This window comes from Pieris rapae, chromosome 1 (assembly GCF_905147795.1).
Source record: "Pieris rapae chromosome 1, ilPieRapa1.1, whole genome shotgun sequence".
Taxonomy (NCBI): domain Eukaryota; kingdom Metazoa; phylum Arthropoda; class Insecta; order Lepidoptera; family Pieridae; genus Pieris; species Pieris rapae.
In genome coordinates, this window is record NC_059509.1 from 10,715,409 (window position 1) to 10,741,709 (window position 26,301).

The 26,301-nt window shown below is 37.4% G+C and overlaps 2 protein-coding genes across 2 annotated transcripts in view; both read left to right on the forward strand.

Annotated features, from left to right (window-relative positions):
* LOC110994196 (protein doublesex) overlaps positions 1 to 23,003 on the forward strand; it is a 123,516-nt gene extending 100,513 nt beyond the window's left edge. Inside the window, exon 4 of the mRNA XM_022260721.2 lies at positions 18,298 to 23,003. The gene's annotated coding sequence lies outside the window, so the exon portion shown is untranslated. The remainder of the gene's footprint in view (positions 1 to 18,297) is intronic.
* A 2,011-nt stretch (positions 23,004 to 25,014) lies between these two features.
* LOC110994340 (protein UXT homolog) lies at positions 25,015 to 26,220 on the forward strand. Its single transcript, XM_022260924.2, has one exon. It carries the CDS (start codon positions 25,159 to 25,161, stop codon positions 25,594 to 25,596), a length of 438 nt encoding a protein of 145 aa, XP_022116616.2. The 5' UTR covers positions 25,015 to 25,158; the 3' UTR covers positions 25,597 to 26,220.
* Positions 26,221 to 26,301: the final 81 nt, after the last annotated feature.

The window sequence follows — 26,301 nt, forward strand, 5'->3', positions numbered from 1 at the left end:
GTTGAATATTTACAATTGTACATAACATTAATTTACTAATGAGAAGTTTTATCGAATACGTTTTAGTTGACTCAAGAATCTGATTGCATGGAGTCACTGAAGTGTACAAATGTTTGATTTTCACTGTTTTAAAGTAGAAGCGAACGAGACAAAGTTTTTTTTTGTAAATTTCTTGTTGATAGATGACAAGTAAAGGTCATTGCACACTTCGTTTGTTTATACAAAAAGCACGTGCGTGTGACTGCCGCCGGTAATATTACCAAAACAATCAGACTTAACATCTGGCCTGTATAGTACATAGTTCAAGAATCAATATATAATAATAGCTGCTTATCGCCTGAACCCAACAATTAATCCACAATCTCAGATTGAAAACAATTTGAAATCAGACCATGACAATCTATCAATCTCCTATCTGCATCCCAATAACCAAAGCCTACGACGACGTTCCATTTTTGGCGACGGATAGAATGCAATCTCTTCGCTCTTTACACTCATATTTTATAATTAATATAAACCAAATAAAGTAAAACCGTATAAATGATTTTAAAATTTACATGTCTATGTTTAAAACATCTAATAGCTTTTTAATTATTTTAAAAACTGGTGTAAGTTAAAATCTTAAGATAGGATATTTTCACAGTTGAACTGTCATTTTCATACAAAGGTCTATCCACATACACCGATCCTCCCATGGATAGCTTGTATCGACAGGTGGCTATTATAATCCGTTGATTGGTTATTGGCACACCTTTGACAATATTTAGATTAAGGTCTATCTCAGGCCAAAAATGGATTGATATAGGTTATTGGGTTTGAGCGTAAATATACAAGTAATATTAGTGAAAAATTTAGTTGAATCCAAAAATGTAATGTAAGAGCATGCAAATTGATTTTTGTCTGTTCTTTTGCCAATTAATATAAATGTATACGATAAGTAACTCATTAAAAAACGTGGCTAAGTCCATATACAACAGAGCACAAGGATTTTGAGAGGAAGTATCGTTCTGGAGCTAAAATAAACTGTTACGAAACTTAATAATAAAACTTTATTCATGACAAAAATATGGTTTTCAAAAATTTCCCTAACTGTAGTAAACCCCGTATTGTTGGTACTATAATACAATTATTACTGCATCTGCTATAATACAATTATTAACATGATGCAGATTTCAAAATATAATAATTATAACCCGCAAATTTCTACATGATAAGCAACCCATAAAACAACTTTTCTCACTCGGCTTAGGCCCATCTTCAACAGAACTAACGTGCACTAACACTAATTCACTAATATAGTCCTTTCACTTTACACTAATTTCAAATGAAGTCCTTTTCAGTCTTCTGTCCCCGCGGTATCAAAGAGTTGAATAGCCTCAACATACCCGTTTGCCCCCTGTTCTATAAAAAAACGGTGGATAGTAAAAAAAAAAAAATTTTTTTATTGTTTCTCAAATTTTTTACATCAATAAATGAGTATGAGACAACCCCCGTAAGTAGTCAAGAGACACTTGTGTTGGGGTGGATATGTTCTCTATGTTCATAAAATATGGACGCAAAACCTGCTCAAAGAATTAAGTTGGCACCATTAGCTTTCGTCACATGCGGTCCTTTGTGACAATCGTAAAAAGACACTTAATATCAATGAGCAAAGCTCCCGACTAATAAAATATAAAATTTACAATAATTTTATTCGTTTAATTGTATCATCGTAAATGTCTTGCTCAGACCGGTGTGTCATTTTCAATAAGATTTGTCATGCTCTGTCAAAACGGCCGTTGAGTTGATGACCAAAACTAGAATCGTAAAACAGCCGTTCTACGAGTATTGTTATACTTGACACACTTGTAGCAATTATAACACGTAGACAGAAACAAATTCAGATACGTATAGTTATGTTAATACTAACTGCCCACGCGAAATTCCTTCCGCCTGAATATTTTTTTTTTTTTTTTTTTTTTTTTTTTTTTTTTTTTTTTTTTTTTTTTTTTTGAATGGAATCTCGCTGTTGGCCTGAAGGGCCTTTACAGCTCAGCACGGGCTGTTTGGCGAGCTTAGCTCAGCCGGAAAGGGGGGGTTTCCCGCGACTCGCGCAAGGGCGTCTCCTGTGAGACTCGAACCTCGGCTTGGGCCGTCGCGGGGGGGTCAATCGCCTGAAGGGCAGGACGGAAGCTCACTGGAGTGAGCGAAGTGCGAAGTAAAGGTCCTCGCCTTCCCCGGTGAAGGCGGTTTTTTACCCTAATCTGTCTATTGCTACTGCTATTATTATTGGCCGCGCGGGCGGCTTTTAATTTATCGTTAGCTACTGTGATTGGATCATCCGGATCCGTTAGTACGTGTCGGGGCCTCCTACGAGCCTTTTTAGTCGGGAAGGGGTAGTAATTGATGCTTTTACGCACCAGTGGGTTGGGATGGTGTTTAGCCTTGTCGAAGTGGCGTTTGGACGCCAACTTCATCCATTGGGCTATGGTAGGGAGCTCCAGGTCATAGTGGAGATCGACGTTTCTCACGTAGAAGGGTGCGCCGGTCGCGATTCTCATGAAACGCGACTGTAGCACCTGTAACCGGTGGATGTACGAGGGGGCACAGTGCGCGAAGACTACGCTAGCGTAAGTCATGCACGGTCGGACGCAGGCCTTGTACAAGGTTACCTTGTGTCTAAGGGACATGTGACTCCTTTTATTTAGGAGGTAATGGAGGCGAGAGAGGACAAAAGCGGCCTTCTTGCGAACGGCGGCTACATGCTTACGAAAATACATGCCGCTGTCGAGCGTGACTCCTAGATATTTGACGGACTTTTGCCATGGAATGGCTTGTCCGTAAAGGGTGACCTCTTTTTTGAGGAGAAATTTTTCCCGAGTATTAGCGTTAGCACCGGGGTTGCCCCTGGCAAAGAGAACTGCAACGCTTTTCTCGGGATTTAATTGGAAGCCCCATTTCCGGAACCATTCGCCTAGCGACGTGGTTGCGGTCTGGAGTCTATCCACGATGACACCTCTGTCTTTATGAGTGGTATAGAGAGCGGTGTCGTCGGCATAGAGGGCTAGCTCCACATTCGGAGCCCTAGGGATGTCGCCGGTATACAGCGTGAAGAGAAGGGGCGAAAGCACCGAGCCTTGCGGTACTCCGGCCCTGATTGGACGAGGAGACGATAACGTTCCTTCCACGCGATAGCGAATTGAACGGTCGGACAAGAAGTCGTGTACGATACGCACGAGTCTCAGTGGCACTTGAAGGTGGTAGAGCTTGTAAATCAAGCCGTTGTGCCACACCTTGTCGAACGCCTTCGCTATGTCGAAGAAGAGCGCACCCGTGGCTCTCGGTTTCAGTGAGCTGTTCATCCCTGAAAGGATGTGCTCCGTGATCCGATGGACTTGATGGACGCACGAGTGGGCCGGCCTAAAGCCAAACTGCTCATCGGGGATGAGCCCCTTCTCTAGGGCATAGTCTAGGAGGCGCTTTTTCACTACCTTCTCGTACAGCTTGCTCAGCGTGTTGAGAAGGCTGATAGGGCGGTAACTGGTGGGATTGTTACGAGGCTTGCCCGGCTTGTGAATACCTATGACAATGGCCTCTTTCCACTGCGCCGGGAAGGTGCAGTTTTCGAGTAGGCAATTGAATATGGCCACTAGCAAGCATATCAGATGGGGCGGGAGGCACCGGAGGACCTTATTCGAGATGGCGTCGAGACCTGGAGATTTACGAGGCAGTGAACTCTTGATTAGAGTTTTGACCTCGGCGATCGACGTAGGCGGGAGCGGCTCGGGAGAGAGGGGCAGTGCAACTATGCGTTTGACTTCGCGGTTCACGTGTTCGACGTGCGCCGGGTCGCTATGGTCGAGATACGGCGTGCACTGCTCCACTAGGTTGACGGCTAAGCACTCGGCTTTTTCGTCGTCATCGAATGCGTCAGGCAGATTTGGACGCTTGAGAGGGGGCATAGAAGCCACCGTGTCGGTTTTAAGGGAACGCGCGAGAGACCAATAGGCCGTATGCGAAGGTGACAATTCGCTGGTAAGACGGTCCCAGCGTTCGTTTCTTATTTCACGCATGCGCTCTTTAACTCGGCGCTGCGAGGCGCGGAGTGCTCTGCGGTTATCGTCGGTCGGCGCTCTGGCGAAGGCGCGAGTCGCCGCGTTCTTCTCGGTCAACAGACGCCTCGCGTCCGGGGGAAGCTCCCAGCGTTGAGCGAACTCATCTGGGACCTTCCGGGACGATTCGGCGACCTTGGTCTGAATGTAATTTGTGACCGAGGAGATCGCGTCTAACGCGTGAGCGGACGAGACTAAATCGTCGGGGATGTTAGAGAGGTCAGAAGTTTCGACGGGCTTGAGGGCCTCGTCTAGCTTCTGCCAGTCGACAATGGACTTGTACCTCTTCTCTTGGGTATTAGGTGGGCCGAATTCAAATTGAACCGGGAAATGATCTGAGTCTAATTCGTGTAGCACTTCTACGCTACGCGGCTGTAGTGCTACGTTTCGTAGAACCACTACGTCTAAGACGTCCGTTGAGAGAAGGCCGTTACAAGTTATGCCGCGACGAGTCGGTTGAATGGGGGCTATGACATTGAAATTGAGCACGTCAATAAGCCTACTGAGGGCTCGCCCGTTAGGGTTTTCTTTTGAGCTATTCCAGTCCCCGTGCTTGCTATTGAGATCCCCGACCAATAAGACCGAGGGGCCCAGCGCAAACAGAGTCCTAAGATCGCTCTCTAGGATGTCCTTAGATGGAGGGAGATACACCGACACGATAATAATCGGCTGATGACCGGTCATAGCCACGCGTAACACAGAGCACTCTATGTTTGTTAGCGACGGCGGGTCTAGCGGCGAGCAGTGAAGCGCACGTCTATAGTAGATGAGCGTTCCGCCTTTCGCCGTAGGTCGGTCGTTTCTAACCGCGACGTAATTCGCGAATCTAGGTGCGCGGACGCTGGGTTTAAGAAACGTTTCCTGTACGAGGAAAATATCTATTTGGTGGCGAACGAGGAAATCTCGGACCAAATCTGCCTGCGGCTTGAAACCGTTTGCGTTAAATGTCACTACGGACAGCGATCGAGCCTTGACCCTAGACGTGGTCGTAGCTATTTCGGTGTGTTAGATTGTACAAATTGCCGCACGGATTGTAGTAGCAGGGCATGCTGAGAAACGACGTCAACCTTAGCGTTCACACCTTTAGCTGACGTATACGCTTCGTGGAATGCAACCAGGGCATCCAGGTCTAACGCGCCTACAACGCTAAGCGCAAGATTAAATGCGCTGTGAACTTTTGCGGACTCCGCAGATGCCTCCGCGGGAGGGCGGGGGGCTTGAGGAGGAGGGCTCGCCTTAGGGGTGGTCCTCTCCGTTGTGGCGGGTGTTGGCGCTGGCGCCTGGGAAGGCGCCGCAGGTGCCGCTTTGGTTGGTAGAGGCGGGAAGGCCTCTGACGTGAGCTGGGGAGGGCCCTCCGTTGCCGGGGGCTTGACCCAGGGGCTATTTTCGGGCTGCGGGGCCGGCACGTAAGTGGGCTTTGCTCCCAGGCCACGGCGGGCCGCGTCACGCCCCGCCGCGCGCCTAGACGCCGGCTTATGCGCCTTGGGGGCTCGAGGACAACCGCGATAATTCGCTGGGTGCCCCCGTTGCCCGCAAAGCACGCACGCCGGCGGCTCGGCGCACGGAAGTGTGCGCTTGCAGTCCGCGGTGCCATGGTCGCCTAAGCACTTAACGCAACGCGCCCTGGCGAAACAGTTACGGGCTGCGTGCCCGTAGAGTTGACAGCGATGACACTGTCGTGTAAATGAATGTTTGAGGGGAGTTTCGACCCTCAGTCCGGAGAGCTTGCAACACTCTCTGAGACCGAATATCTTTTTCCCGCTCGGAGTGAGATCTAGCACTACGAGTACCATATCGTACTCTTCCTTGGTAGTGCGTTGGAGCATTCTAAATACCTCCCTAACGGGGTACCCTTGCTCAACTAAGTCGGTTTGGACTATCCCGGAGTCTATTTCCTTCGGAATGCCCTTGACAACTACCCTGAGGACGCGCTCCTCGGGTAGGGGGAAAGTATGTCCTCCGATACCTTCAGAGCGAAGGTGGGAGGTTAAAAAGCGGTGGTGATCCGATGAAAACACCTGTACGCATAAATTATCCCGCAGCGTACGGGCTTTGTAATTTATCGACTTAGTGTCGAGGAGCTTAGAGAGGGCGGGCCATACACCCTTGTCCCTAATGTAAACGGGCGGCGGTGTTTTAATACGGTCCGCGGGAGCGGACGGCGCGGGTTTTCCCGATAAAAGGGAGCTAAGATCCCTCTTAGGAGGGCTTGAGGGCTGAGTTGGCCTCTTGGCCGGAGGACCGCCTTTAGCCGAGCGCTTTTTCTTGCGCCCTACCGTTTCGAAGCCGTCTGACTCGTTCGACGACGTTTCGTTTAATGATTCCGCCCGGGCGGATTGAGTCGACATGCGCGACGAAGGCCGTGATTGGCTTATTAGCTCATCGCTTACGCTTTCCGCACGGAGCGGTGAGCGCGAGCGCGAGCGAGACCCTGATTGGTCCGTGCGCGAGGTGGTACCGCAATCATCGATGCGCGTGCGAGAACCGGATTGGTCGATAATTAATCGCGATGCCTTCGCGGAGGCATTATTATTGTTCACCTTACGCGGTGGCGGTGACGGCGAACGCGGCGAGTCAGCGACAACGGACTCATTAAAGGCCCGAATAACGTCTGGATAACGTTTGTTTAAAAAGAGCATTAAACTGCTCATGTCAGGTGGGTCCTCGGACGCCATTCTGAAGGCGGGAAGCCAACAGTTTGACGACGAGTGTGTACCTAAGCCTACTGGTAGTGAGTACCTAAGCTAGTGATTTGCCCTAACGTGTATGCGTCTCCGCTGGTGATAGCGGAGGTGTGGTTTGTCACCGACCTAACCAGCCCGTAGGAGTTTGGGTAAATAGAGCCCCTACGGATGTGACAGGACCCGTCCAACAGTGGACCTGTTTTTAGCCGGTTGCTAGGAAAGTAGTTGGAGTACCTACTCCCTATCGCGTGCCTACTAAGAGGCCCGGCCGCCAACAGGACTTGGAGGAAGCGGAGGGGCTGTTACGCGCCTTGAAAAAGGCACGGTGATTGCACCCCGGACAAAACACTCCCGCACAAGGCGTTAACCGACAGATAACCGTTTGGCACCGTTAGGTGGCTATCTGAGCGGCCGCAGGTAAACCCGCGATCATAAATTGCAGCCTTCAAAGCCCGTTGTCCACCGAAGGCGCGAAGCGACCAATGAGAGCGCAGCAGGCGGCAAAGGCAGCAGTCGGAGAGTGCGTGCGCACTGTACACAGTGGCAAGCGGCGATGACTCACACGGAGCGAGCGAGAGAGCACTGGAGCAGACGTCCGCACGGGACGACGGTCGGTTGCAGAGTGTTTGCCGCCTGAATATGTTTTTTACTTAGCCTTTTATACTAGCTTTCATACCAACACGTGGAACATTTTGCATAGAGACGATTCACTTTTCCGGAATAAAACATTTTTTTTTTTCCAATTTTACTCTCTATACTATCCGATCAGATTTCAAACAATTAATTAAAGAAATACTCGAATTGGCACTGCCATTTTCAAGGTTAGCAACATATTCTTAATCATTTTACACATTTAATTGATTGATTAATGGTTGTACAAGTCACGTATGCGTGCGTGTGTAACAGTTGTATGGTTACTTAAAACCTAGCTTAATCTATGAAAATTATAGTATTTAGAGTTAGTAAGTAGGTACTTTATATTATAATGCAAAACATACAAATTGTTTATCGATTTTTTCTTAGATTGTTGTGTTTTGAACACATTTTTATGTTATATATACTTTTAGTAAATTATGTTACTTAAATTATTATTAGTATTAGTTAAGTTAGGCTGGACCATAATGTTAAGTCTTTGTGCAGAGACAATAAAAAAACCTGACATTAGTTTGATTTTTTGATTAACGTGCGGTCATCATTGAGTGATTTCAAGTGAAGAAGACTCAGTTGATACTAGGAGATCGATTAACTGTCACGGTCTGACTGTGGAATTATTATTGGGTTTGGGCGTTAGTCGGTATCATTTAGCATCAGACGAGCCTCTGCCTCCTGTTACATAAAAATAACTTGTGCTATTTAGTATGCAAGTTTATATGCATGCCATTCATAGTATACACATTACATACGCTAGTTTAACATAAAGTGATTATAAAGTCAAGAATAATTTCCACGAACCAGTTTTGCCACCCAAAGCGCGACAACCTTTCAGAACATATTAAACGCTTTTTGTGTGTCGCTCATAAAAAATATAAGTTACAACTTTATCAACAAGCCCGTTTTAATTGGCTTCGGTCAAACTTCGGTTAGACCAACTATTATAATAATAAACAATAGTTTAAATATTTCAGGACATAAGTGTGCATTTCACACATTTAAGTGTTAGCCAAGTGGCTTGAGCGTGCAACTCTCATCTGAGGTCGTAGGTTCAAACCCCCGCTGTGCACCAATTGACTTTATTTCTATGTGCGCATCTTTTGCTCGAACGATGAAAACATCTTGAGGAAACCGGCTTACCTTACGTCAAAGTTGACGTCATGTGTAACAGGAGGCTGATCACCTACTTGTCTATTAGATTGTCAAATGATGATGATACAGAAATCTGAGCCGAGGGCCTAAAAAGATAGCACCACTGATTTATTTAACAAATATCAGCCAGTATTGTCTTGATTGTCGACCGAGCTAACAATTGGTCGATTATATCTTCGGCCAACCGTAAAGAAACGAAATCTTAATGCATTAGCAAGAATCACTTTACTGCAACGGATTCTGACTAGATTTATTTCACGCAAGGCTGCGATTGGCTAAAGGCGCGTAATCATCCGAGCGCTAACTTGTACGTAGAACGGGGGGTTAAAATTGGCAATTAATATGCTTAAGACGAGTCTGAGGTTCATCTTTAAGCGCAACAAGGTTTATATTCTTGACAGATCATATAATCGTGATCTCCACCTGCAATTGTATACCTCGAATACTGTGGTACCCTTAGTTCCGCATGAGATTTGGAAGTGTAGAAAGACCGTATACTTAAAAGTACGGTCTAAAGTAATAATTACAAAAAAAAATCCGATAAGTACTTCCGTCGTTTAGAACAATCTCCTAAATATGTCAGCCGTATCGGACGCATAAATTTCTTTTGCTAGGCCTACTTTACAGCCTTTCAGAAGACGTATATTTCAGACGGGCTAAAGAAGTTGGAAGATTGCTGGGTCACGTGAAACGAACTCATAGATGTCGACAAAAACGCCACTTTTCTAAAAAAATTTTTTGTAGGGCTACTTAGACAGCCCTATTAAAATTTATTGTTTGTTGTGTAGCCCTTAGCAAAAGGTCAAACCCCTTTGTGGTATTTTAGTGATTACTATACTCACTACCTTACTTTTAGTTGATTTATAATATATTTATTAATATTCCATTAATAAACAATAATTGTTCCACTACTGAGCGTTTCTTAAGGCAATCTACCGCGCACCAATACTATGTGGAACCAGCTGCCCACTGAAGTATTTCCAAACCAATTCGACTTATGGTCCTGCAAGAAAAGAGCATACCAATTCTTAAAAGGCCAGCAGCGCTTGCGAGCCTTCTGGCAGTGCGAGTGGCTGCGTATCACTTACCATCATCTGCCTGTCGGCCTCCTGTGACATAAAAGAAAGAAAATAAATGTATATTTGTCTTAAGTGATAGCTAATTATCCACTGTCACAGTCTTTCTACTGTTCCAGACCGACCCTAAATAGTTTTTGGTATCGTTGTAAGTTAACTATCGTATTTCATTTTTTATCTATGGCCGAACTCCAAAGCGATTCTTTTCATGAGGCAATAACATACTCCTTTACGTTTTTTTGTGTGTCACTTCAAATCCAATACAAAGTGTTATTCATCATAAATCGTTACTTTTAATAATATTGTAAGTACTTCCGCTCTCGTTTGTCAACTATTAGTAATAAACCTATACACAACGATGTCTTTCATTTTGTAATTGGTATTTCTTTGAGCACACGTGTCGAATGATTAGTTTTGGGTACAAAGTATGACGAATCCTTGTCGTAAATTATGTTCAAGAAGAAGTAGAAGTACTCTGAACTCTTTACGACCTCTATACGATTTGTTTTTGCGTTATTTTAAACATTCTTTCACCACATTATCAGTGATTAATATAGCCGAGTTAATAGTAATAAGAATTACGTGTTTATAAATCACTTTGCTTTCAATGTTAATAAACACCTAATTATGTAAATGGTGATATTTATACAACCATTTATTCCAATTATTTATTAGAGAACAAAGAAAACACGCGTAGGCAGTGAATAATTCAATATCTAAGTGCTTTTTTTCACCATTAGTCTCGCTACAAAGTTTTTACCACGTGTTTAAAACAATTTTATACAGTTTTAATTTAATCTCTAGAGGCAGTGTGTAGTGTAGTGTACTTATAAAAATTGTTTGACCAAAATTAAGCAACGATATAAGCGACATAGGCGTGCTAAGTTAAAATATATCAGAGACCTTATTGTGCCTGACACAAGCCATCAACGTATAAGGCAAGCCGGTTTCCGCACGATGTTTTCCTTCACCGTTCGAGCGAATGCTAGGTGCGATAGAAATAAAGTTCATTGGTGCACAGCCGGGGATCGAACCTATAAACTCCGAGTCGCAGGCTAACACTGATCATTTGCGAAGTAAGTCGGAGAAAAAAATATCGAACAAGGCGTTTCTTACGACTTAGTGATGAGAGATATATAATTGATTTCCATAGAAGTTTGCATACAAAAAAGATATTGACAGCATATATCTTACTCTTATCTTAATATATATTATTCTATTGTTCGTGTGTATGTCAATGAACTCCTCGTAAACGGCTGGACCGATTTGAATGAATTGTTTTTGTATCCGTTACTTATCTATACGGGTATTTATATATACAGCAATTAAACGGCGGGTATGTATAAAAATGTTCTGTGCATGTGTTTCTGAAGTAAACTCCTAAACGGCTGGACAGATTTATTGAAATTTTTGTGCGGTCAAGTGGAGTCGAAAATGATTTAAATTTTTAGATATTTTTCGTATGTAAAACGTATGTACAGAACAAAGTCTGTCATAAAACAAGTCCTCCGACGCGTTTTTTCGCTTGTCAAATAGAGATACACTCAAAAACTTCTGCACGGAATTTATTGCGGTTTTCGTCAATATCTAGGATGATTCGTGAAGAAGGATTAGGCCAATTATTTTTCAGGGTCTACTGGTCACAATTGATCATGCAAGCCAGGATTCACTAGTCACTAATACAAGTAATTTAGTGTAATTAGATCGACATTATTTACTATACAATTATATTATCATTAAATAATGTAAAACTTAAGAAAGACACCAGTGTTTTTTCAAATTGTAAAACAATATATTTCGGACACAAAAAACCATAGATTATAATCTATGGTTTCTGACTAGCTAATTATTTCTGACTAGCTGTCAAAGCTGAAACAGAGGATATATAAGCTAGTAGCATCGTTTAACCGACAATACAGTAGCCGTAATGGCTGTATCAATAAAAATGTAATTGCTAGTAAAGTTCTTGAAAGCGCTGTTAACAGCTTATCCAGCTGACCGGCACAAATTGCTTTTGAACTACGCACATATTGTGTTGCTTATAAAATATTATAGAACATGTAATGGTATCTTAAATGGTTTTAAGTTATTTTTATTAGAACAACAGTATTGAAGTGCGACTCTAATCCTAATGTGCGTAACCTTCGCTTACGGAAAACATTGTGAGGAATGCATACACTAGGCCCAAAATGACGTCATGACGTCGTGTGCCAGGCCCTGAAGATAGCTTGAAAATGATAGGCAATCGATACGGATACAGAAATCTGTGGCCAAGACAAAGGCATACATTTCTTAATCCCATAGCTTGTTTGATTATAAGAACTGAAAGACTGGCGTAGCATCTTCTTCAATAATATCATATATGTATGTAAGAATTGTGGCAACTGGTTCCACATAGTGGAAAATTGAGCTTCCGTTCTGCGCTTCAGGTATGAAGCTATTCGCTTCGCTATCAGCTTCGATTGACCACATGTTGAGGTAGTATAATAAAATATTCATTAAATTGGTATGTAGCTACTAAAAGGGAATAAATAAATTATATTAAGGCGAAACGAAGTTTGCGGGTGCAGCTTATTTATATAAATATAAAGCTACCGTTTTTTCTTAGTTCTCAGCCTTTTCATTACTTAGGTACATATTAATGAGCACTACGCTTCTATTTTAACATAATATTTTCCCCGTATATTGCTGATTTCCGACGAAACATTCACATGGAAGTAGTAAGTAATAAAAGTAAGTGGATGCGGCGTTTACGACCCCATTTTACGAGACTTCACATAACTCGCCTCCACGCTTCATGATTAAAATGAGATATAACAACGGTTGATTAAACTTTAAACCTTATTCAAACTCATAATTTATATGAGTTTTAGCATAATTTTAGTGTCTACAAAATTGCTCGAAATTTCATTACAATTAGGATTATATCTCAATTTGTTCTTAATATTTCAAAGAATATTCGACTGTGTATCCCAACGTGAGGCCCACACCCCACAACGGGAAATTCTATTTTTAAGAGAGTTCATAAATTTATTTGAAATTAGTAGATGTGTCATAAGAATTTTAGGAAGGCTATGGCATGGCATGGAGTAAGAAAGGTTGAAAATCACTTAATCACGTGACTAGAAAAACAGTCCTATTTTTTCTTTTAAATGCTAAAACATTTTATTTGGGGCACAAAAATCAAAGTTATTTCTGTTTCAGATGCCATACTTTAAACACAGGACTACTGTACTATACTGATGTGCATATATATTTCATTTCATTGATCCATTAATAATTAACATAAAGATTTTTTATAAAGAATAATATAATATTTGTGAATATATGTTCACCATGTATCTATATAGTAATATAGTTATTTGCTGCATTGTTTTTTTAAAACACTTTGCGCTATTTATTTTGTTATAGTAGATTTATTTATGCTGCATATTTATTCTGGCTTCACATGTCAAATCAATGTATACAAAATATTGGGAAACTATGTTAAACATTTTGGAAGGGTCCCAACTAGCCATTTTAAATATATTTAACTTGTAATTTTGACTTTCAAAAGTGTATTTTTAACAGGGCTAATTGAAATAGGTAAATGATTTTACTTTGAATCAAAGGCACCAAAAATACTCCTGCAGTATTCAATAGATTCAATACAACCTTAAATTACAGTAGCATCCAGAAAAGGGCTGTTTTATTTTTGCGATCTTGAAGCAGTGAGTCGAGTCGTAAATTTCGTGTGTTTAACGAAGCTTCCATGGATCTTGTTCATTCCAAGAATGACATGCGCCCGCGTCGCTTTGCCTTGGCGATTTGATTTTTTGCGCTTCATCGGCGAAGATCAAATTTATCAATTATCTTTTATGACGTTCCACTGTGATTAACAAGTGATTACTTATGTTTCTATAATTAATAATAAATTAGATGTAGTCCTGCTCTGGGAACGTTTATAACTGGCAATTTTTTTATATGCTCATCATCAATGGTTATTCCCTTTGCAAGTATTTTTCGGCCATCTCAATCTCTCTTGTTTGCGTCCCACTTCGAACAGCCTTATTTAGAGGTTTTTGCCAACTCCATCCCTCTAACGCAGCCTCGGTCTGCTAAATTTTCTTTTGCCACCTGGTTGTGAGTTCTGTTCAGGACCTTGGAGTTCTGTCGTCTGCCAATCGGTGCACATGTGCTTGAATTTCATTTAATGAATTGAACCATGCTGTTGTCGTCAATGAATAAACCGAACGTTTTGCTGCCTCCTTCTGTAGCATAGCTTGGCATTTCACTTCTCGTCTCGATACCATAGAGTTTACATCTAGAACGTAAGTAAAATTATTTTGTTAGGGATTTTTAGAGTGAAGACTATACATTATTACACGATGAGTTATTCTTTAGGTATACAGTGATGTGTTACTGTTTCCTGGTATTTTAACATGATTAAGAAAGGGAACCTGGATATCTGATCATCAACTTAAAAGCATGTTCGTTAATACAAAACGACTTCTTCCGCCTCATTACCTTGACATGCCTTTAATAATGTATCGAATAACATAAATTTCGGCGCTATCTTTTGCATGCTATAATATTTAAGAGTTGCAGTTCATTATTATTCATATATCCGATTTTTATTCCAACTAGGCGTATATATTGTTGGTGAGGCCTAACCTGACAAGTCTTAAAGCAAGATTCAAACAAGACACTTTGTGCTAAATCAAACTCTTTTGCCAAAAATCTATTGGTTCTTAACATAGTGGACCACATCTTCTATTTCGTGGTCCTTGGTTGCCAAGTTCTACTAAGAAACTGTTGTTTTATTGGCATCACGTATAAAACTCATTTATCAAGCAATGTTGGCCTAGTGGCTTCACGACTGTGGACCGATTTATATCTGCATTAAACACTCGATCGTGCCGTATATCGATTTAAAACCCATTGTCATTTTCAAACAGAAGGATCACCTTCACGAGCACCAATTGGTTATTAATATATAAATTAGATGAGCATCCGTTGTGGGGCAATATGTTTCTTACTTGACTAAATGTCCTATAACCCCTAAATGGTGTAGAGGGAGTCCAAAGCCAGTCTCTTCTTTCACCTCAGACCTTTACGAGTCTCTGCCTCATACCCAAGTACCAGGTTTGCTTGCGACGACTACGCTTTCCTTGCTTCCAATGGCCTGCTTGGGGATATAGCTGGAATCTCTTAGGGACCTATCCACTGATGGTGGCGTGGCTAGATATGTTAGCTACATATATATCTTTATTTTTATTACTTAGAGTAACTCTTGCAGCTGTCATAATAAAGAATACAACGATACCAGTATTCCAGTAATTTGAATATATTATTGATATTAGCCCATATCATACTTAAATATGCACCTGTTTTATCGAGTCAATGTGTAAATTTAGCTTGGGTTAGTAACATTTAGTTTCCGAATGGCTTATAAAACTGCAACCGTTAATATGTCAATTACTTTATAAAAAATAGCCATATCACCTTAGGTATTGTTCAATCCATAATTATAATAGCCAAGTAGGCGACCCACTTTTTGTGACACATCGTTGACTTTTTGGTTTGAGCCAGGCCATCCTTACGTATTTTTTTCATCCTATGAGCTAGTGTTAAATGCGCACAGACCGTCAATTGACAGCCGGAGATCAAGCCTACAAATCAGGGATGAGAGTCGCGCGTTTAAACCACTAGACCAATACTGCTACCCCAGTACAAGTAAGTTGTATTTAAAAGTAACCCTTTAATATTTATTTATTCCTATATAAAATACACAAGTGTTATTATGTAATATGAACTTATTAATATGAACGATGTTGTATGAATAGAAAGTCAAGGTTACATTATTTATTCAGCAAACTTTAAACAATATTCATAATGTGGGGTACTCTGCTTCTTGACCCTCTTTCTCCTATGTAAAACAACCTTAAGGTGATTTAGGTCTATTAAAGTCTTTAAATAGAGTGAGGGAAGTTTATTGCCAGTTCTTCTTTTCCGTTCTACGCCCTTGATTTGAGAACTGGCAGCAAATGTAAAATAAGAAGCATTTCTTAAATATTTTCTGACGTTTATAAGTAAGTGTACATTGTGCTACCTATATGAATTTTGATTAATTGAGTCTTTAATACCTATATTATGAAGACTGGAAACACTTCAAACAGAGTTTTACTTAATTATCGCTTTATAAATCGTTTTACCGAAGTTCATTTGTATAGTCTAGAATGGGATATATTTATTTATTAAAAAAAAGGCACACTAAAGAAACACTCACAGAGAGCACGCGATGCATGAGAAACATTACAATGATAAAAAATATTAATACAATAAACTCGATTTTTAAATACTAATAGAATTTAAAAACTTAATATATTTCTACTTTGCAATTGTTATTGGTGACGCAACAATGGCTGCAGCATCTTTTCTGAAGACATGGAGACTGTCAGAAAATGAATCAGCATCGATTTGTTTAATATCCAATGTCATTATGTTGAATATCTAATGGGCGTTAGAATATACACTTGATTTATCAAAATATTACTCGCTGATATGTTTTAAAGTAGTTTTACTACTTATAACCACTTAATTAGAAGTACCAAGTAATTCAATCAACGACAGCCCAATTCAACAATTAAACAATTGAAATTGTTTATTTTACTCTTTTCACAGCTGAATTAATACAAAATATTCGGTATGCTTAGTAAAATGTTTCATTTTTCTTGTAATAATTCATACAAAAACTCTATTCATGACAAAAATATGGTTGTGACAAAATTCATCTATCGCTAGTCCCCAAAACTAGGTAGTCTTTGAGTTGTGGGTAACTAAATAACAATTATTACATGCATGATGCATGTTTAATACAATTATTTGGAGAAAACGTATTAGTTTTACAACTAATTAAACATAATTTGTATAAGAAAGTATAGCTATGTTATATTCATTACTTTTGGGAACATCAGAGTCATGCCAAAGTACATACTAAGCCTCCTGTATATTCGAAATCCAATTCTGCTAGCTTTTATGTGTTTAGTTATTATTACATTTATTATCATATGTCCATGAAATATGGTTTATAGTCTATGATATAATAACTGTGATATTTAGTGACATTCCCGTGTGTTGACAATACAACTCAAAACGTTTCCAACTAATGTAAATCATTGTGCAGATATTATTAAACAAAAGTTGGCAGTTATTTGAGAAACATCATCTATAATTACTAATACGATGGAAATTGTGGAAACAGAGATTGTTATTACATCGGCTCTCACAACCATTATTCTTATGTTTCTGTAATTAGATTGTTAAACAATGTGAAGTATGAAGTTATTACGAACTGTTGTCCAAAACCAAGGCGCCAAAAATTTCACAACTTAGAGAAATGATAAAATAGATTTTTTTTATTATATTATCACTCTTTTTCTGCGAAATAAGCAAGTGGAAATCCGTGCCTACCAGACGCGCAAACTCCCGTCCGCGATAATATAAAGTCACAACCTCTGTGACGCGACCTGTCAGAGGTTCAACATTCTTGGTTTATCAATACCAACACTGATACGAAATTTAAAACATACAAAAACACACACACGTAACGAATAGTGATAGATTTGGGATTTTTAAAGTTCTTCGTAACGATATTAATTTAAAACCTAGTTCGTTTGAAATAGGTATCATTGAATATCCTTCAGTAATTCACGGTAACTCGTAAAGTGTGGACGTTAAAAACTTTCCCACTCGACGTCTGTACACAAAGGCGATCGTAAATTCTTCCGATGTCACTTTTTATGGGATTTTCGAATAATCCCAATAGCTTTGCGGTTCTAAATCATACAGCTTATAATCGTAAAACTTTAATTTTCACGATTTAATGCGAAAAAAGATGATTTATGCTTTTAAAGTTCATAATAGCCGAGCTTGTAGTCATATCGTTTCGTCTTGGAGGTTTATGATGGGTATTTTAATTACACTTTGGGGACTTAGTAATTTGTGTTGATATGGCGTACTTCTGTTATTAGTAGTGCTGGCGGTTAAGTTTGGCAAACATAATGCAATTTAAAGATCTTCAGATCTTCATTATAAATATATTCAGTACTTAGTCTGACGACCCAGATGGCTAAGAATGCATTTATTTTGGACAACTTCCTTTTTCAATTAAATACAGAGCACTCCTCCAGACTATCATTGCATTCTTACTTCTTATAGTGACATCTCCTTTCAAGGGTTGGCGATCATCATGGCTAGTTTAATTTTGAATGCCGCACTTCAAACAATGACTTGGCGGTTTGGCTAAACCATTGTCTAAGGTTTTTCAACCAAGACGTGCGTCTGCGGTGGTCTCCTACTAGCTCCCACTTGCCTTGTACGATTAGTTGAAGGACCTCGTATTTTTTTTTTGTTACGTAAAACGTGTCCCAAATACCCAAGTTGTTTTTACTTAACCGTCATAACTACTTCTTTGTTCTTATTTATTCTTTCCAACTTCTTAAATTTTTCATTCTGTTTCATAAGAAATACAACTGTCATTGTCTGCAAGTTATATCAGCTTCCCAACTCTTGTTTTTTGAACGTTGCTTCTTGATAATTTATTTTGTGACTGATAATTGTCTCAATCTTGTCATTTATTAAATTTTAATTTTCTAATTTCAGGTGGTGCTAGACCCTACCGAGCCTTCCTCGGCAGCCTCGGAGGTCATCGGTGACTAAGCGGCGACTGTGATGCGACTGCGACTCGCGACTGGGCCATCCCAGTACCATACCATAGTGTTAGATCTGTATAAACTTGTAGATAACATGTGTCAGTGACACAAAATGTACCTTATTTTAATTTAATTTTAATTGCTTGACGCAAACTGGTTAACTATTGATGGTAGCTTTATAACTATGCTCAAATAAGTAGATTTTTATTGATTGCTTCACTGAAATGACGAGAAATGTAAATGGTGTAAACAAAAAAAAAAGTCGTTTTTCTATAAATTCAGTGAAGAAATTCAACATCACATCGAACATCATAAAAGCTATCAATACCGTATTTCGAATTTGAATTTGGAATTTTACTGAAAAAGTTTCATTGGAGTACTTTTAATACGGCAATTACAATAAAACCGAGCCGCCCTAGGGTTGAGGGTGACGCAGGCGGGCGGGACGATCCGGGCGCCGCCCAGGACATTGCGAGGCCTACTTGAAACTATTGTGATTGGAACTTGAATTGCTAAGCCATTAACCTATGAAATTTGGCCTGCATGTCATACCTACAAAAAGGTTTTGCTATATTTGTGCTTAAGTTACTTTATTAGCAATATAGCAACAAAACTTATTATGAACCATAATGGCAATTATTGACTATGACAGCTTATAATTTCTTGATTTTTTTAAATATTAATATTTCTTTAATAAAACCATCGTGGGATTATTTAATAGAGATCTGTGATCTATGACTACTATAGAACTACAATAGCTCTACGGAAAATATGTCAAGAAACTTAACTATTCATATCAGATAAGACATACGAGTCGCCGTTGTGAAAATTTAAAGAAAACTAGTATTTAATACAAAAGTAAGTATTTATTTATTTACAATAAATAAACAGATTAACTTAAAGAAGCCTTTTTGAAGGACCCCATCTGCGTGACTCTCAACTTATTCTAAGCAAAAATTTTCAATTTAGGCGGTATTTATCTGTGATTTAATTTTAATTGGAATTAAATGTACTGTTTATACGGTGTACAATCGTGATCAAAATTTAGGTTTATTTGATTATTAATTAACCACGCGAGTGTACATTGTCTATTGTCTATTTTGTATGGTCGATAAGTTAATATATAGAGGCTTAAAATGGACATGTAAAATACTAAGTATTTAGTAACCACACATTGTTAACAATTATTTTGCCCTTACAGAAGTTATTGTTTTAAATGAGAAAATTAATTCTGATTTCGCCCGTTCTCTGACCATACAAAAAATAGTTAAGGTTTAGCGTTAAACATATTTTTAATTAACATTTATCACGTCAATTTATTCCATCCATGATCTAAATTTTCCGTCATGAACTCCGTCATATTAGAAGATCTCAAATGATGTTTTCAAAATTTTACAATGTTGCTAGTCAATAAATATCACATGGCCAGTGTTAAAAATTATTTTATAGTGTATCTAACAAATCATAACACCTTATAGTTGCGTTGAATTCAAATTAAGAACTCTTTGTATCAGTGTATGTTAAAGTTGTTGCGTAATGTACAGCAAAATTAAGCAAATAAAAACATCTACTTTAATTTAAATTTACTTTTAAAACCCCTTATAATTACTAAATACACAGTAGGTAATTCGTACCATGTCAATTTAAATTTGCATCAGAGTACTAATATTATAAGTATATTCATTTGTCCGTAGATTTGGTTTTATTAAGGAACGTCAAAGATATTGGTTTTACAAGATCAGAAGGCTTATTACGGACGTAAAATTACTTAAATTTGACAGCTGTCTGCTTTAGGGAAAAAGTGTAATAAGTCTATATTTTTATTATGCGTAATTGGTGGCATCTATATTACACCGACTTCTTCATAAAAAGTAATAAGTGTGCGCTCCTTTGACTAATGTACTTTTCCGTCTCCTGTCAAATTGTATGCGCTACACACAGTACAGTTAGATTAGTTTTCAGGATCGATTACAAAACAGCTATACATTTTCCTAACAGGATAAATTTCCAAAATACTAACATATATACAGTCGCCATACTATAAGGTGTTATGAATCTCAAAATTTGTTGTCGTAAATTTATTTTTAGGTTGTGTTTTAATTATAGGATCGAAATTATTTTATAAATGTGTACCTAATCAAAAACTAATATACCGTTGGAAATTCAATATTTTCATAACATTCGTAATTTAACTGTTTCATACGTTTGTACATATTTATCATATTCTTCCAATGTATTTTCATCAAATGAATCCTGTTTGATATTGAAGATATTAATATCATGCGTATTCTGATGTGTACGTTGTCAAATTACTGTGCAAAAACGATGCCTGCCACACTATGAAGCAACTTTTCATATTATTTCGCGTAGCTCCCCTGAAAATGTTCCTTTGATTTGAAACTGATTGTTTGATTTTATGTAACAGTGTTAAAAGTGTTAATTAAAGTGAATATTGTACGTTTTTATACACACCAAACATTAACAATTGACAATGTCATTTGAGACGCCAACTTTAATATGGTTATGTTTAAAGGGGTAAGCAGTTCTGTGGCTTAGATATTGGGTTCGATTCCCGGTCTAATTGTAAATTAAATTTACAATCTGTTCTCCGTCTAAGAACGTTTGAGGGGCTTATTGTTCCCTTTAGCCTATAGAAAAACCACTTAATAGCAAGACCGCTTTATTGTAGTAAATCGTTTTTAAAAGTTTAAAGGTACATACACAAATTTGACATTACATTGACAAGTAGTAACAAACTTGTTACTATAGTCTCCTGATAAGGTTCCAAAATAAACATGCAGATAAATAATCTTTCTTAATTTATGAAACACTATGAATGAAGATATATGTGTTGTTGTCGAGTATACCAGATATATAATGAAACAATCAGTTTTAATATTTTGTTCACTACTTTTAAATTCGTCATCAGAACAAGCACCAATTTGGTTATAAATCATAACATTGGTAACTACTTCAGCCTAACCGAGGTTTCTTATTCTAAAGTAGTCGTAGAGGTGCGAGTAATATATGTGTCTGTAGAACAATGCGCTGCGACTCGTACCGATTACGATAAAGAACTTGGCCATTAGACGTCCTTCAACGAACTGATAGTCTAATTATAAAGCGGGAATCCTAATATTTGTAAGAGTTTTGTATATTTTAATTGTGAAACTGCAAGTTTTTTGCATTCTAACTCAGTTCTTATGAGAGTTTAATCTAGATTTTATTTACAAAATTTAGGTGTTCGGTATAAATTTAAATTTTCCTAACGCAGTGTTTTCCAACCTTTCTTGTGTTCTTATGAAATATTTAAAACTTAATTCATAAAAAGAAATTATTAGGAGATTGTCAACAAAACGTAAGTTAAGAGCAGTGTTGGCCTAGTGGCATCAGCGTGCGCATTTAACATTTGCTCGAACGGTGAAGGAAAACATCGTAAGGAAACCGAGATGTCTTAGACCCAAAAAGTCGACGTCGTGTGTCAGGCACTGGAGACTGACTTGTCAAGTCAAATTTCAAATAATTTTAATAAATTTTCAAATAATTTATATATAAATAAATAATAAAAAAATAGCCCCTTAAATCTTAATTTCCCCCCGTGAGGCGTGAGCCCAAAGTTGGGAAACACTGTCCTAACGTGTCCATCTTCTAGAGATACGAATAAACCCCCTTAATCATAAAAAACTAATAAGTTCTATTCCACTAGGTACTTCAACTTATGGCTCTTTTCATATATATTATTACACAGAGAATTAGTACTTAAGTTAAAGGTGTATTTATGATAAAGGGTGGTTTTAAATATAATTGTGTATGGTCTTATTCACATTCACAGTTGTATAGAATTTTTTCGTCCATAAATGTCAACGCATACATTTTGTGATATTCATTATTTCTTTATCGTGCTATGTTACGCATAACTAGTTAATTAGTATAGATTGTAGCTGTTAAAGCCAAAGTTTTTAGTTGCTTGAAACTTCCAAGTCCAAAATCTTGTAAATATATTATTCTGTCCTAATCCTTTTGTGTAAACTAAATCGGTTCAATACATTATTTAAAACCCGTCTCCTTTCGTCCTAAAGAGACGACTCTTGACAGTGATTATTTAAAGGGATTGATTTAGTTTTAAAAAGGTATTTACAATATATGTAGAATAAATATAGAATAAGTATGCCATATAACAAATTTAAAGCAGATAATAACCACAGATTCGTATTTTGACAACAGATAATGTCATAGAAAAAACATCCAAATAAATTATGCCATTTGGCGAAGCCATTTATTTAAAATTGCCATATCAGAAAAATCTAATTTCGGATATTTTTTTAAATCTCGTAACGTAAAGGTTTTAAAATTACATTTGTTATTATCAATGTTACATTGTTAGAGTGATATGTAAGCTTAATCTGTAAATACCAATTACTATTCTTAAATTATTATTAAGTATTAGGTATATTTTACAGGTACCTATAAAAATGATATTATTATGTATTTTCCTATGTATTCTCTTGGAATAGATTAAGATAACCCTTTTTGCAAACTTGTGAACAGTAACGGATTTAAATAACTATATTGTAAATGAGCGGTTTCGTTAGGTTTTGAATTTCTTAAGCAATGTTTTTATAGTAATAATTCTGTAATAAACAATTTGGTGATCGTTTCCAGTCTTTTATTTACGCCACAAAATTATATCTTTACATGTGTGTGTGTCTGTGAGAATGATTTTAGTAATCGGATCTAGCAACAACCCTTAACTTACTTTGTACCAATATATAGACTGTCAAGTATAAGTTGGCGTTCCAGTGGCGGCGCCTCCTACAACCCTCTGTGTTGCCACTTTTTTTGTTTAGTTTGGATTGATGGATATTCTTAGATATTACATTAAAGGTAAATAAAAAACTCAATAACAAAAAATTATTTTTTATAGTAATTATGGTCTGTTAGAGGCATTATTCCTTCCATGAATTCTTCAGAGTCATCTGTGTCAGAAGAATCTGAGTCGCTGCTATTCAAATCAATTAAAAATGGTTCCATTACTGTTTCAAGGCGGTTGTCTGTCATACGATAATTATTTTCAACATTTATAACGTGATTACAGTGTTTCTGCCTTGGACTGGAATTGTCATCACAAGCTGTGGATGTGGAAGGTCCTTGAGCTGCTTGATTAGGGACTTCAGTTCTCGCTGTAAAATTACTTTCCATGATTTTTCCCTCTGAAACTATACGGTTCACGGTTCTTTCAGAAACACCTTAAATAAAACAAAAAATATTTTAAGTTATCCATCAATCACATTTACTTTCAAAAGCAATTATTATTTTTCCCTAAATTTGGGGATATAAATATCACTTTTAACTGGCAATACTTTACCTGTCAAAGCCGCTGTTCGAGCATTCACTTGTTGAAATGGAATAATCGGCCCATTGTTACGTTTCTCCTCTTCACAAAAACGTTTTACAGCTAGAATAATTTCTCTAGCTGCACTCCGCACTACTTTTGGCATGTTTCGTAATGATTTTTACACTTTAAAACACAAATTATTAGCACCGACACACGTGAGGCTACCAAGCTGTTAGAACTGTCAACACAACTGTCAAAATTAGTACCTTTTTCTGCCACACGCCAACTTACACATGACAACCTATACGAATAAAAGAAAAAATTCTGGCTGACATAATAGACACACGTATATAGAAAACAAATTTTGCGACCCCCTCCAGATCATACCAATATTCATTAATTCATATATGAATTATACATAATACATAGGTATAAATACCTGTATATTAGAAATAGTAAGGATAGTTTTATAATAATTTTTAGGTTTCATTTGTTATTGTATTTACCTGAACTACCAATTTAGGTATACATAAATGCCATAGAGCAAGCAAAAAGAACTGGTAAAAAACTAGCCATCCATTTTAATCAATGCTTGTTTATAATAAAATGTTAACTTCTATTAAGGGGTGAGTATTTTTAAAGCTATTAATATGTTTAGAAAGTAAAAAACCTTAGATTGGGCTTCTTCTTGGGCACACTAACATAACCCTAAAAAGGCTATGCCACTGTAATTTTGCAGGTTTATTATGGATTATAATATTATATATATTTATTATAAAATGAAGGTAATTCATTACCTATTTATTAAAACTAAACCTCTCTTTAAATTTTCACTCGGAGCTATATGCAAAACAATAAACAGTGCTTAGCATAAAATAAATTGATTAGGTAGCAAAACAGAAATTTCCACTCAATAAATGCATATTATAGGTGTATTGCATAATTTATATAGTCATATTTTGAGCATATGCTAGTGTATATTATATTAACATATTGATTTATCTGTGAAACAGACACTACAGATTAAATAGAGATAAAACATACACCACTGTACATTGTAGGATCATGCCTGAGAAGACAGTGTGCATTTTACGTTACTTGTAAGTTGTGGGTTGAGGGTTCACAAAATCAAATTTCCGGCACACATACATATCTTATTTTTACTAATATTCGCTAGTAAAAAAAATTGAATAAATTTCTGAGTGCTGGTTGTTAAATTGTGACTGATTGTTATAGTATGACACTGACAGCTTTCATATAGGCTTCTGTGATCGGTCAAGTCAAGCGTCATATGACATATCTTACAAACGCGTAATTAAAATACGTATTTTTTTAGTTTTTGTTTAGGTTAAGTTTTGTTTTGATTTCTTGTTATTGGTTGTTACTGTTGCAATATTTTTTTAAATATTTTTAATTATTGATAAAAGAAAAGATTATTTCTTACTAATATAAGTTAATACCTACAGTGTGATAAACATGACAAGTAACATAGAAAACACAATTACAAAATATGAAAATTTTATTAACGACGTTTTAAAAGAGGATTTACGTATTATACACCTCAAATTAGGAAAAGTTAATGCTGAAGTTACAGATTTGATTCAACAGAAACATGCACTAAGGGTTATAACTGACAAAAATATGCACCCCGAGGGATTTAAAACCCAGATGAACTTGGGCTGTAATTTTTTCATGGAAGCTTCCGTTGCTGATACGTCACAACTACTTATGAATATAGGATTGAATACATACTTAGAGCTCAGTTTATTAGAAGCAAATAAGTATCTTGACGCAAGAATAAAAGTTTTCGAACATAGCTCACAAGAACTATTGAAAAAAGCAGCAGAAACAAAGGCACACATTAAGTTAATGTTAATTGGGATAAGTGAACTACAAGAACATAAACCAAGTTAAAAGAAGAGTTTTTAAACTACTTTATTGATAACATGTGATATAATAAGATTATATAGAGTCACAGTCTGCCCAAAAATATGAAATATGGTATTTGAAAAAATCCAAAACATCCATCCTTTGTAATAAAAACTTAATTTATGCAGTTGACCACCTGATCTCTATTAACTTTGAGGCCCCAATACTTCACAATATAAATATTCTCTTTCATTATGCAGGTAACCTTCACGTAAACTGTCCTCATATTGCATTTTCATATCACATATCGCACCTCCGCTCAAATAACGTCACAACTCCAAAAACTACATTTTTCAGGAAAGACATTTAAAGTTTACCCAACTTAATTTGTTTAGTTTTTGGATCATAATTAAAAAGGGAACTATTTTAGAAGAAAACTTTCTTCACCGAGTTATAATGTTTTTTTAAGCTCTATAAATTCATATTATTAGTAATCTGAAAATCCTGAAAAAAACATTGAAATAATCTGGGTTGTGACACTATATGTACAAAAAATACAAAGTTTTATTATAATTTGTTTATTATAATGACACAAGTATTTTTAACTTGTAATGAAATACAATATATTCTTTAATATAACGTGTATTACACACATATTAGACTTTGAAATGCCTTTTTATATAAAGACAATTAAATTTTCAAACTTATAACTGAAAAAAAAACAACTTTCTATCAAAATTAAATAATCTA

Bases quoted from the DNA above. Each gene is read 5' to 3' on its own strand.
- LOC110994340 (XM_022260924.2), top strand. From the start codon at position 25,159: ATGACAAGTAACATAGAAAACACAATTACAAAATATGAAAATTTTATT.